General features: G+C 45.7%; 1 protein-coding gene across 2 annotated transcripts in view; it reads left to right on the forward strand.

Moving 5' to 3' along the window:
- The window catches only part of SUDS3 (SDS3 homolog, SIN3A corepressor complex component), a 38070-nt gene that overhangs the window by 2284 nt on the left and 22388 nt on the right, over positions 1-13398 (forward strand). For both annotated transcript variants that reach the window (XM_027043825.2, XM_027043826.2), the window contains exons 2-6: positions 177-246; positions 2751-2806; positions 4144-4215; positions 7200-7219; positions 8422-8578. In XM_027043825.2, coding sequence (XP_026899626.2) covers positions 177-246; positions 2751-2806; positions 4144-4215; positions 7200-7219; positions 8422-8578 — 375 coding nt within the window. The remainder of the gene's footprint in view (positions 1-176; positions 247-2750; positions 2807-4143; positions 4216-7199; positions 7220-8421; positions 8579-13398) is intronic.

Consider the following 13398-nt stretch of genomic DNA (forward strand, 5'->3'; position numbering starts at 1 on the left):
ATCCGGCCATGTATACGTTGGAAATGGTATTTTCTTTCCTGAAGTAACTAATATTTTCCACTGATGGTTTCTTGCAGGCCTGCATCCATTTTATAGAAGTTTAAGTGTTACTGTGTCAGGTGATGCCAACTTTATGAACTGATTTTAACAAGCTTTTCTTCCTTGGTTTTACTTAGACACTGAGGACGCTAGTGAAACTGACCTGGCAAAGCATGATGAAGAAGACTATGTAGAAATGAAGGAACAGTGAGTATGGATCTTTTATTTCTTGTTTGGAATACAGAACTGACCAGGAAATCTTTATAGTGATGTTGCGTATGGTTTTGACCATAGAGCTTCCAAAGACTGTGTGTATGTGTGTGCACATGTGCGTGTGCAATTTCCCCCTTTAAATTTGTTATATTTAATCAGTCCTCCTGTTAAAAGAATCTTTTGCGGGTTGGAAGAATCTTGGGGATGGGCCGTGTAGCAGGAGAGAATGTTTTCTACGTCTTCATTTTTTTTCGTTTAAAAAAATTTTTGTTTTTGAGGGTAGGGGGAGGAGCAGAGAGAGAGGGAGACACAGAATCCGAAGCAGGCTCTAGGGTCTGAGCTGTCGGCACAGAGCCCGATGTGGGGCTTGAACCCACGAACCGTGAGATCATGGCTTGAGCTGAAGTTGGATGCTTAACCGACTGAGCCACCCAGGCTCCCCTTTTTGTTTTTTTTTAAATGTGAAAACCATAACTCAGCATCAAGGGTGTGTCCTGTTTATTCCACCTAGAGCTGAAGGTGTGCTGGGTGCCGGGAGAGCATGGCCCCTGACTCCTGTTCCAGTGCTCTTTCCACTTGTCCCACATCCACACTCAAGCCTTCTCTAAATGTGCCCAGAGAAACTGAAAACACTCGTTTTAATGTAAACACAGATGGAAGACTGTATAAAATATATCCCAGAAGTATTTGTTGAATGTATTTTGAGGATCTTGATTTGACTTTAGATTCTTAATCTTTAAACCAGATGATCCACATTCTTTTTTTTTTATAGGTCCTATTTGCAAATGGTTCGTGACCATCATCTGGATTCTGTTACCCTTTTCACGCTTTGGAACCCAAAGGGGTAGCTCAGCTAAATTCCACCCACCCATGCTGAATAAAGAAGGATTACTTTTTTTTTTTATTGTTTGTTTATTTTGAGAGACCACGTGGGCTGTGCTTGCTTTTTATTTTTATTCTTTCCAGGCTTTTTAACCGATTTATTTTGAATCATTTTCACCTTAAACCATTTCAGTCAGTTTAGTGTACCTTTTCCCGAATCTGCATTTATTTTGCTTTTCAGTCTGTTAATATTCCCTTTCAAAGATGGATTCAGAACTCAAAGGCATTGTTAACTGCACTCTGCGGTGGAAAATTTAGTACGCTGAGCTCCAGATACTTACTGTGTGCAGTTTACGCATTTGTTTCCTCTCCTGTACTCACCGTATTTAAGCATTCTTTTAAGACCATATTTTAATTCAGTGTGCCCCTTAATATTGGATATAGGGGGTGCCTGGGTGGCTCAGTCAGTTTAGCGTCCGACTTCAGCTCAGGTCCTGATCTTACAGTTTGTGAGTTTGAGCCCCACATCAGGGTCATTGCTGTCAACTTGGAGCCTGCTTTGCATCCCCTATCCCCCACTCCGTCCCTTTCTTTCTGGCTCATGCTCTCTCTCGAAAATGAACATTTGGAATATATTGGATACACAAACATTTTTGATTAAAATTTAATGCCTTGTATGATTCAAGGTGAGCCTTGAGAGTGCATCAGAATTCTCCTGGATCTTTTGATCAGCTCTCCTGTGGAATTCCTAGATTGTGTTTCACTCTTCCCCCAACCTATACAAATAGTGGGGTTGTATTTACAGCCCTCACTTGAGCAATCAAAAAGCTAGTGTGCTGCTTCTCTTGGACAGTGTTCATGTTGCAAATCTTATTTTTGTCAGTGTCAAAGTGGGGGTGTTTTTCAGATAGAAGCAAAAATATTGTTAAAATATGATTTCCTTGTGGAATCCACCATTCAAACAGACTTGGCGGAGTGAATAATTGCCTATAATCCATTCGGTGTGAGGGGGAAAAATAGCACACTAGGCTGTTGGTGTGTGTTATGTGTTCTTATCCAGCTGGGGCTGCAAACAAATCCTACATTTTAACTTTGTTACTGAATTACTATTATTTCTCTGATCCTGGAAGGTAGTGCTTTTAAAAATGACAGGAAGGTTTATTAACTTGGTGTTTGTACCAACTATGTTATCTACGAAGAAAAACATGCCAAAGGCATAACCTGACTCGTTTGGAACTTAGAATGTAATTGTAGAGTTGATATAAGGGCTGTGTTTAGGCCTCTGCTGCATTTGTGTGTGTATTTATACCTCTAAATCCACAAGAAAATGGCATCACACTTTTCAATTTCTCTTTATAACTTCTTGCCTATTTATTGTTCATTTATTAAAATTTGTGGGTCTTCATGTTTGTGGGTTTCAGACTGATTCTCTAAAGGTGGGATAGAGAACACCGGAAACTACAACACTGAGTTAGGATTCCAGAACACAGAATCCTTGTCCTTTTCTGATCCCTTTAGCTGCTGGTACATTTTAAACCAGCTGGCAGACTCCAGTTTTCTCTGTTCACTAAAGGACGTTTATGACATTCCCATAACAATCCAGGTAATTCCTGTATGTAGATTATTTTGGAATTCAATATTAATGTTTTTCAGTGTGGCTTTTTTTTTTTTAACAGGATGTATCAGGATAAACTGGCTTCTCTCAAGAGACAGTTGCAACAACTTCAGGAAGGTTGGTGTGTTTAACCCTTCACTTCTAAGTATGCTTAGTATTGCAAACCTTTGAAATCTTTCACTCTTCTGTGGGAGTGATTTAAAATTTGGTCTGCCTGATTTTAGCTGTCTGGTATGCATTTTGCTTACTTCTGTCAGTAAAGCAGTAATTTTCACCTTTTCAAAATCTCAGACCCTTTGGAAGAGCATGAACTGAAAAACACTGTGCGCCTAAAGCTAGACATTTTTGGGAGAGACGTTGTTACCAAAGAATACATGAAATGGTACAGTTCTTTCTAAACTAATTGCTGGCGAACTGTGGGTTATCCCTACTGTGTGTGTTTTCTCTTGTTTGCTTGGTAAATTAGAAGTGGATTGTATCTTGTGCTGTTTTTTGCTAAAGAGTTCGGCATCAGGTTAAGAGCATAGGCTCTCAAGTGCCATCACGGGTTTGAATCCCAGCTTCGCTGCTTTCTGGAAATTTGACCTTAGGCACGCCACTTTCTCTTGTTCAAATTTGTTTTCCAGTCTTCAAAATGCAGAAGGTCCAAGTAGATGAGATTACCCATGAAGGATGGCTAGCACCATGGGGACAGTGGGTTTCTTGTGGGGCAAGAAATATATTCTCCTCTAGCAAGGCTATAAGGCATACCTGGCATGGTTGAGTGAGGGATTTTGAAAAAGATGCCATTAACATACCCTGCAAATATGTCATGATCGGGAAAATATTTTCCATGATAATAGTGACCCGTGTAATTGGCTGCTTTAGGGAAAAGCAATGACACGAGTAGATATTTGGTGAAAATCTATACCCAAGCTATCCAGAATTGTCACTGGCCATGTGTGGCTATTTAAATTTAATGAACTGAAATTAATAATTCTGTTCCTCAGTTGTGCCCGCTACATTCCAAGTGCTCAATAGCTACATATGACTAGTGGCTACCATATTGGACAGTGCAACATAGGATGTTTCCACCATTGTAGGGAAAGTTTTACTGGATGGTCTCTACTAAAAGTTCTAGGCCTTACTGAAGAAGAATGAGCTTTTTTTCAGGAAAGGGAAGCCCATTGACTCAAACTGGCAGCAGGTGATCAGAATCATTTCAATCCTGCACCTTTTGACTTCCTCTCACTTGCTAGAGAGTCTTAATCCACTAGGTGGGGTGATTTCTGTTGTTGGCCTTGGGTGAGAACCAGAGCAGTTAGCTCTGTTTGCCTCTGCCTTTCCTTGGTTTGTGTTTTACTTTGAAGTTATTAAAACAGTCACTGCGGGTACTATAAGATAATTTTAGGAACTGAAATGTAAAACAGATTGATCTTCAAAGTAACGTTTTATTTTGTACATCTTAAAATCAGGTACGTTACAGGAATATCAGAAGAGGATGAAAAAACTAGATCAGCAGTACAAAGAGAGGATTCGAAACGCAGGTGAGGCTCTGTCTTAGGTGGAAGTAAATCATCTTTAAGTGTTCCTCCTTTTGCTGATTATCAATGTAATGTCATGAGAGCTGCTGTCCAGCATGCATCTCAGATAATCCTTGGGTATGGTGGAGGGGTTGGGGAAGAGAGACTCCAGAGGTGCAGTTGGGTAAAGCTGGGACATCTTTTTTCCAGTGGCCAACGAACAACCTGTAGTTAAGCTTATTAGTGTTGGCTCCTTGCGGTCGGTTATACTCCCTGGAACCCCCAGCTGGCTCCTTGAAGTCAGTTATGCTCCCTGGCGCCCCCAGGTTAAGCAGTCTTACACGTTCTGTCTCATGTCTGCTTGGCTGGCTGAATGTACCATGAGAGGAGCTGACATGGGAAAGAATCGTAGCTTGTTTCACTCTTATTTGAAGTTTGCTTCTTTTGGCATTCCCTCCTCTGGGAGGAAGGGGTGTCCTCTGTTTTTTTTCCCCTTGAGTGTTACAAGCATTTACAGGAAGAGTACACCTTGGTTCGTTATAGTACACGGTACGTGTGTTCGTTAAGTAAGAATTTGTGGAGCACCTGCTACATTCAAGCTCTGAGCAAAAAAGTAGTGGAACACCTTGTTCTTGACTTTAGGAAATGTGCTATTTCGTTGACAAAAGACGTCCAAACATGGGTAAGTTAAGGAACATTTCTGAGGTCAATAAAGAACCATGCAAAAAGTAAGATGTGATGATTGTTGAAAGTGTGTAAACACAGATTCCTGGTCCTATAGGAAATGTTTTGTAAGCATTCAATTTCGAGCGCCCACGTAGTGCCTGTTCCTGCTCGGGGGGTCTGGGGGGACCTAATGCTGGGTCTGCAGATGCTGTCTGGGTGCTGCTCCTCAGGCTGCTGTCTTCTTGCTTTCTGTTCCATTGTCTTTCCGGCTTTCTGTTGGTGGAACTTTTCCCTCTCTCCAGGGAGTAGATGTCCCACGTACACCCAACAGCAGAAAGGTAGCAGAGGGGTGCAAGGGGCGCGGGGAAAATGGAAGTACGGCCATTAGCCTTCTGTGCGCCCACATCGGCCTGCCTGCCCCTGTGGTTGTCCCCACTGCACTCTGACTTCTTGAGGCATCTCCTTGGGACATCTTTGAGATCCTCAGCCCTCTTCCCGGTGTTCCACATTAGGGAAAGGAGGTGAGGCATGAGGCCCTAGGTTTAGGTCTTCCTCTTTGCACTTTAGGTCTTGAGCCTTTAAGCAGATAATTTGCTCTTGGAGCCCCAATTTCCCCATCTGTAGGGGGGATACGAATACCTCATGGAATTGGTTTAAGATACAAGTAAGGAAAAGAAATGGATGTGAGCCACTTTTCTGAAGCTAGAACTGCAGCATGAGTATTGAGCTGTTTTCCTTAATTCCATGTTCAATCCTGTCCTCGTGTGTCCTTTCAGAAACATCGCTCTCCCCTGCCCCTGGGTACACATGCAGAAGAGCTCCCAGATCAGTCACAGCTTGAGCCTTAAAGAGCACATTCTGTGCAGAGATAATCCACCTGCTCTAGTTGTGTTGGTGCATGGCTGTTTTAACTGAAACAACCATCACCGACCCCGAAAGCTGATTGCCAGTTTCACGTGGTTCGAGTGCGATTTCTGAGAAGGGCACAGACTTGCCGTGTCAGGTTGTTTGTGCATCTAAAGCTGTTGGGGCCAGCACTTTGGGCTGCGTGTGTTGGGCTCACGTGTTCGGTGATCCCAGGACCAAAGTGATCAGGGCTTCTGGAGAAGTTAGAAAATAATGAGTGGCTCATCTCTTTCCTTGTTGAAATTTTCTTTTTGTTTTTTTTTTTTTCATTTTAAGTAGGCTCCACACTCAGCGTAGGGCTTGAACTCATGACTCTGAGATTGAGTTGTGTGTTTCCCTGACTGAGCCAGCCAGGCACCCCTCTTCATTTAAACTTCCTATTCAATATCTATTGAGGTCTGAATTGTTAATCTGGAGTCCTGAAACTCCAGATTCTAGGAAATTATGTGTGGATGTGTGTATATGCTTTTTTATGGGCAAGTGGATCCATAGGATTCATCATGTTCACGAAGGAGACCGTGGTAAAATATGAACAGCACCCCCTGGTGTTGTTGGTTCACTGGCAGTCTTTGTGACCTGTGCAGCAGCTCCACTGTCGTCCAGAAAAGATTAGGTGCCATGGACCTGTTTTGTTTAAAGGGCTGGCTTTTTCAAGGGCCTTCTGATGTAGTGGGTGGGGGGGGGGGGGGGTGGCTGCTGGTAAACAGTTGCTAATGGCCCGGCACATAGTGGGTGGTGAGTAAGCTGTCGAATACTCTTGGGTGGAGACTCGAATACTCTTGGGTGGAGACTCGTAGGTGCCTGAGGGGGGTGGGGTTGGTAAGTGAGGTGGAGCTGCCTGTGCAGAGGTCGCATTAGGTCTGGAGCTTGGAAGTGCAGCAGAGACCCACAGGGTGTTGCTGTGGAGGCACAACCACACACACAGGCATGGTGACCCGTGAAGAAAGCCCCGGAAGGGCTCAGAACCTCTGCCCTGACTTCGCAGGGGAATATCCTTCCTTGCCATGCAGAGCACGCTCACACGTGCTTTAAAAACGTCAGTGTTGATTCTGCTTCTGGAGAAACGGCATTGTTCCTTCCTGCCCCATCCTGCCCTGTGGGGTACCTGCCCTGTGTAGGTACCCTGTTGGAGGGTACCTACCGAGTGAAAGAAGGGGTAACTTTCAGTTTTATTTTGCCAGGGGAGTTTGGTTCCCACTGCTTGTTTTTGCCCTTGGGGAGAACTGCCAGAAGTGATTTTGTTCAGGGCCCGATTATAACGAGAGAGTTTCTGCATCCTCCCCCTTCACGTCGATCAACACTTTACTGATGGAAACAGTTGCTCTGCGTAACGGTGCTTTCAGAAAGCAATTACTGCTTCTAAATGAATCCTACCATCCCTGTCTGGAAAGGTGACACAGCCTAGCGAATCTAATTGCATGTTTTCTCTCTTTCAGAACTCTTCCTCCAGCTGGAAGTAAGTACCTTGGATCTTCTGGGTTTGCAGGCCCTCTCTGAGACTGGAATCTTGCTCTCCCAATCCGGAGAACCTTTCCTCCTATCACCGAGTGGATAGTTGAGAAGCCCCCAGCTGCAAGCTTTCATCACAGCTGAGTTTGACTAGAGGACATTTTGGGTCTCCATTTAGAAATTCCCATCTGTTCGTTTATAGGTCAGGCAGCTTCTGCTTATCACAGGGGATGAGGGGGTACTCATCCCCCACTGCTTTCTCGTTGACTTTCACCTGACGTTAAAGCCATGCGGGAGTACGTCTAAGTTACAACGGTCTAATAATTTGTTATGTTGCTCCTTGACACAGCCCAGTCTCTGAAGTGGCTCAGGGGCTGTTTTACAGCGGAACCCCTCTAGGTCAGTAGGAAAGGCAGATTGAACATTTTTTCTTTCCTTCAGCAGACATCTGAGTGTTGGTTCTTTGTGAAGCACAGCGCTGTGGTACAGAGCTGAGAGCCTGCATCTTGGATGCTGATGTGTTCCTGGGGTGGCTAGTGTGTATGTGTGGGGGGAGTCCTGACTTTGAGAGCCACACGTGGCTCTGATAACAGAGCCACGTTATCAGAAACCATTTTACTACTGAGGTCAGTGGAACACACATAGTCTGCAGGATGATGTGACCCACAGCCATAGCCCACCATAAGCTCCCTTGTTCTTCACTTAATGTGATGGTGAGACTTAGAAAATGAACACTTTTAAATTTAGTATTATTTCAGTGTTTGAGTGCTTGAGGATTCAGATACCTAAAAAATGATATGATGACCTAGTTGATTTTATCTTGGTATAAATGTCAACAAATCAAGTAACTCATGTCATTTTGACTCTGCGCAATTAATTTTGAACATAGATGTTTTATCCAGAATGTACTTTTTTCCTTAGAAATTAAGGCTTTAAAAGAATTTATCTGTGAGAATCTGGACGTTTTACTTTAAGCTGCAAGCCATGCGATATAAGATGTGAAAGGGAAGAAATGACCGAGTAGTCAGTGAGGTATGCTCGTAGGCCAGAGTTGTATGGTTCGACTTCATGCATTTGTTGGAGAACTTGCAGGTGTCCCGCTCCTGCCTGTGCAGGCGGGTGCAGCTGAGCCTGTGTTTCCTGGGGAGGTGTTTACTGGGCTCCCGCGTCCAGAGCTGGAGCCCGAACTTGTGTTTCTCTTTTGCTCAGACCGAACAGGTGGAAAGAAACTACATCAAAGAAAAGAAGGCCGCGGTGAAAGAATTTGAAGACAAGAAGGTGGAGCTGAAAGAGAACTTGATTGCTGAGCTGGAAGAGAAGAAGAAAATGATCGAAAACGAAAAGCTAACGATGGAGCTGACTGGAGGTACGAAGGCACCACAGGGCAGGGGCGGGGGGTGGGGGGGTTGTGCAGTCACTCTCTTGTCTTCCCTCAGCTCCTCGTCCAGGCAGAGTGAGCTGAAAGGAGGGTGGGCTTTGACAGGACGGCTCAGACTTCTAGCTCTGTCTCATACTGGCTGTGTGATTTTGGCCACCGAGCATCTCTGAGCCTATTTCCCTCTCTCTGAAATGGGGCTGATCAGACCTTGTGTCACAGGATTGTGGTTGGAAACGTGAGTGCCTGGCACAGTGGCCTGCGTGTGTAACAGGCATTCAGTAAGTGGTAGTCCTTTAGTAGTGACTGCAGCTTCTGGTGTGTGCTTTATTTAATTCCTGGGTCAGCCGCACATCTAGTTTATGTTCACAAATTACTTACGCAGCTCTGTGGTGGTGGGAATCTGTTTTTTTAGTTCACCTTAATGACAGGAGAGGCACTGTCTTCCTTCGACCTAGATAGGAGAACAAAGGCATTTGGCTGTATCATCTGTGCTCTTAGATCCCTTCCCCAGGTGTTACTGTGAATGTTTCAGAAAGAGTTGGTACAAAGTTGGCAGGAGTAGCCAAAATGAACTAGTTTCCTGTAGAGGTAGTGAAGTTACCTTAGACCCTGAGCCAATCCCTCCCTTGCCTTCTAGGCTCTAGTAATCTGCATATGGGAAGTCTGCAGTTGTAGGCAAGCGGAAGGGAGAAGCAGCGGGGGCTGTTGTTCTGTCGCTGTATGTATACCGAGGAATCTTAGAATATGGGGCGGGAATTGACTTGAACTAGAAATTTTGGAACTTGGTAAAATTTCTGTCAGCAAATACTGCAGGACAAGTCAGTGGTGAGTTCGTCACCTGGATGGGTAAGAGGCATGCCTTCTGCACACCCCCAAATTTAACTCTTGCCATGTAAGAAGGTGCTGGGGCTCTGGCATGTCTGACGTTAGTAGGGGTCTATAAGAAATGCGTTGTTTTCATGTTAAGTCCTTGGGGCAGAGTTTAGAAGTAACTGTTAAGAAGTAGTATTTCTCTTTCTGTATTTCTGGTGCTGTGACCCAGTGGGGCCCTTCAACTGACATAAACTTCTGGCCCCAACCCCATGATACACCCACGAGAATGTGGTGTGTCTGAAGTGAGGGTCTGGTTCTTCAAAAATCTCTCCTCTGGTACATTTCCTTATTGAAAGACTCGGCGGAAGGAATTATGTCCTTGAAGGCCTCTGGAAGTGTCTCAAATGTTTTTTCGGTAAGAATGCGTGCTAAAATAGCATCTTCAGACAGTACCATCTTGTTCTTGTGGACATGCTTTGTTGATTAGACTGCCAGCCCTGTGCTGCCGTATTCGATACCAGTCTGTCTGTTTTCTGACCTGTGTACCATTTTCTTTGACGGTGGCCGTTTCTGGCATTGATGCCTCATCGCTCTCTGCTAGAGCCACCAGATGTTCGGGAGTCTTCATTAGGCTAGTGGGAAATATCGTCAGTTTATAGCTGCTCCCTTTCCATCTGCAGGGAAGGATATCATCACCTTACCTGTGATTTGGCATCCTGATTATTGACAAGCAGTAGACATTGTTTGGCCAGGCCGTTTTGCAGTCAGAATCTTAACTGGGACAGGAGGTGTCCCCAGTGACTTGAGGCTGAGCCTGCCAGGGTAGAAAAGACAAATAAATGTGGGGAAGTCATTTGTAACGCAGTAAAATAGATTGCACAAGTGCTTAAAGCTAGCCATGGGCATTAAAGCTACTGATGTCCTTCCTCAAGCCGTTTGGTACCCTTGGTATGGAAAAGCTCTGCCAAGGTAATGATAGAGCGTCGGAAGAAAAGGCAGTGGAGCTAGAAGGATAATTAGTGTTCCCACAGATGGTGCCGCTATGGTGCTGGATGAAAGGCCTGATCTCACTTCTCTCATTGAGTGACTCATTTCACCTTTGTGGATTGATGCCCAGTATCAGCATTGGCTGGCTCTGCCTGGAAAAGATAGTTCTTTAAAATCTTCTCTTGTGGTCCAACGTGAAGATCTCTCGAAAAACAAGGCTGGAATGAGAGGCCGATGGGAAGCTTGGACCGAATAGCCTGTTGGGAACGGGGAGAGCCAGTGACCTGCTCTGCCTGAACAGGCCTGAAAGCTTTGCAGTCTCTGTGGGGGTTAGTGGGAGGTTCTCCACTGCCCATGCTGCTCTTGAAGAACTTAGGACAGCAGGCTGGGCGGGCAGAAAGATGTGCTATCGGTAAGAAAACCGGGATAACCGAGGATCAGCGCTCCTCCAGCTTGGCTGTGTGCGTGGGTCACCTGGGGGTCTTGATAGGTGCAGCTGCTGCGTCAGGTGTGGGGGGGGGAGCCTGCGATCCTGTATTTGTAACCACCTCCCAGGGGCTGCTAATGCTGTTGGCTGGACCACACTTTTTGAGTAATGAGGACATGGGTGGGGTTACCGGAGTGTGAGTTTTCTCTGCAGTTGAGGCCAAGGTTATGAGTAACCCAGATAATCAGTGAGAATTTAATGAGCTTTAAAATGTGGGGCGCTCGATCGTTTTTCATCCATTTGTCCACTTCCTGTCTTGAGGATAGCCGCCTTTTCTCCTTTCTCTTAACAGCCTATCTCCTTGGTCTCAACAGCCACCACCCGCCACTTCATTTTTTTTTGTAATTTTTGCCTTGCCAGGGGCATGTTCCAACCCTCAGGTCCCTGTGGATGCTACTCGTGACCCCATTAAGCCTGGGAGTTTCCTTTAGAAGATAACTGGATTTGTAGGTGGAGCGTACGAGTTAAATTTTTTTATAATAAAATTATAATATTAAGATATGCTAAAGTACTGTCTCCTGAGTACTTACGTCGAGCCAGGTATTACATAAAAACACTGGAATTCCTCATTAGGCTGACAGATGTGGATGAATCCTGGCCCTCTCCTGAACTTGGTTCTCTGGTGGGGTTTTCTCATTTAAGAAGGCGATGGGAGAACCTACATTCAGGAAGGAGAATGGGAGGTTTGGTGCGAAGGTCGGATGATATAACGCCTGGGAGGTGCTTCAGAGCGTGGCTGGGGGCTGCACACAGAGCCAGCACTTCGGGATTGGGAACTTGTAGCAGTTTTCAGTTCCTGCAGCTCCCTTCGGTGGACTTGGCGGAGCAGCCTCAGAGGGACCGAGACACTTGCTCAAAGCTCCCCAGTGGGATAGTGCTTACGCCACAACTGGTCTTAACCACCACATTGTCCCAACTTCCTACCATGGAAATACCGTGGATTCACGCGGTGCTGAGTGATTCGTACAGTGAGGCTAATACTGGTCCTCAAGGAGCTTGTATTCTGGTAGTGACAAGACTGACACAGCTCCTTTGTCCTGCCCAGAGTAAGGCGGTGTCCAGAGAGTAGGCTTCTAAATGAAGGTAAATGTTTGTCAGGCTTGTTTTTAGGGATTGTAAAACCTTGCAAGGCTATGTACATGTGGTTGTACTGATGCGGGCGTGGTTTCAACCAGGAGGAACAGATGCCAGTGAGCAGGGAACCTTGGAAGCCCAGGCAAGGAGATGAGGCCTCACACAAATATCTAGGCAGGGAGAATGCCGGAGGTGACCTGGATTTGGGGTGGAGCGGGCTCGGTGCCAAGAAGCTCTTTGCTGGCACTGCCTTTGTGGGATCCAGGTGTTTTCAGTGGTTGAGGGTGCAGAGGACGGCTTGATTGGTTCACTCTTGTAATACCATCCCTGTGCTCCTGACAGCCTTTGGCCTAAGGGGGATGGGGCCCTTCACCCTTCATTCCTACCCTGATTGGTTGGTCACCGAAGACCAACCTTGATTCTTCTCTCACCTTCCCTTCCTGCCCCCATCTCCTTGATTTGTGATGCTGATGAGCTGGCCAGCCCCTTAGAGAGGGGCCAGGATATGCTGGACTTTGCTCTGGGCCTCTAGGTTTGCCCTATGTTGCACTGCCCCTTGGTTTGTAGCCAGTCTGTTACAGTGGTTACCCTGCAGTGGCTTGTTTTTCTGCCACTTAATGTTCTTTTTCTTAAGGATACTCCTTTGAGTCACTGCAGCTGTGGCTAAACAAGTATGGTTTTGTTTTTATTTGTTTTATTTTTTATTTTATTTTTTAATTTTTTTTTAACGTTTATTTATTTTTGAGACAGAGAGAGACAGAGCATGAACAGGGGAGGGGCAGAGAGAGAGGGAGACAGAATCAGAAGCAGGCTCCAGGCTCTGAGCCATCAGCCCAGAGCCTGACGTGGGGCTCGAACTCACGGACCGTGAGATCGTGACCTGAGCCGAAGTCGGACGCTCAACTGACTGAGCCACCCAGGCGCCCCTGTTTTTAAAGTATGTTCCAGTGAAGCTTTTGCTGCATTTATGGGCTGTAGGCAAGTGAGCTGAGGCCCGGAGAAGTAAGGAACCCAAGGCCAGTGGGGAAGTGGTAATTCTATGGTAATTGCCGGTGATTGATGTTATCAGGAATATCTCTCCATGGGGACTGGTGCTGCAAAGGCTCTGCCCAGCACTGATTCAGCCTAAGCTCCCGCTTCTTAGCCAGCATATGTGGTGCTACTTGGAGAGTGTCTGTGTCTGTCAGATACGGCCATTCCTGGTCTCCTTGCTGGTGCGTAGAGCAGGAGGAGTTATGCTGTTAAATGTCATAGGTACAAGGTGGTTTGGAGAGGAGCTGCGTACCTGGTCTCAGCCCTTGTCCAGTGTTTCTGCCTCCTGTACTGTCCTGCCTCGGTGTGTTTGGTATTCAGTTAGATCACATAGTATTGCCATGGAAGCAAACCTATGAAGGGTCCTGGGTGTTCTGAGAGGCTTTGTGATTTAAGCCAGGTAGAGTAGTGTTGG

This window comes from Acinonyx jubatus, chromosome D3, assembly GCF_027475565.1.
Source record: "Acinonyx jubatus isolate Ajub_Pintada_27869175 chromosome D3, VMU_Ajub_asm_v1.0, whole genome shotgun sequence".
Taxonomy (NCBI): Eukaryota; Metazoa; Chordata; class Mammalia; order Carnivora; family Felidae; genus Acinonyx; species Acinonyx jubatus.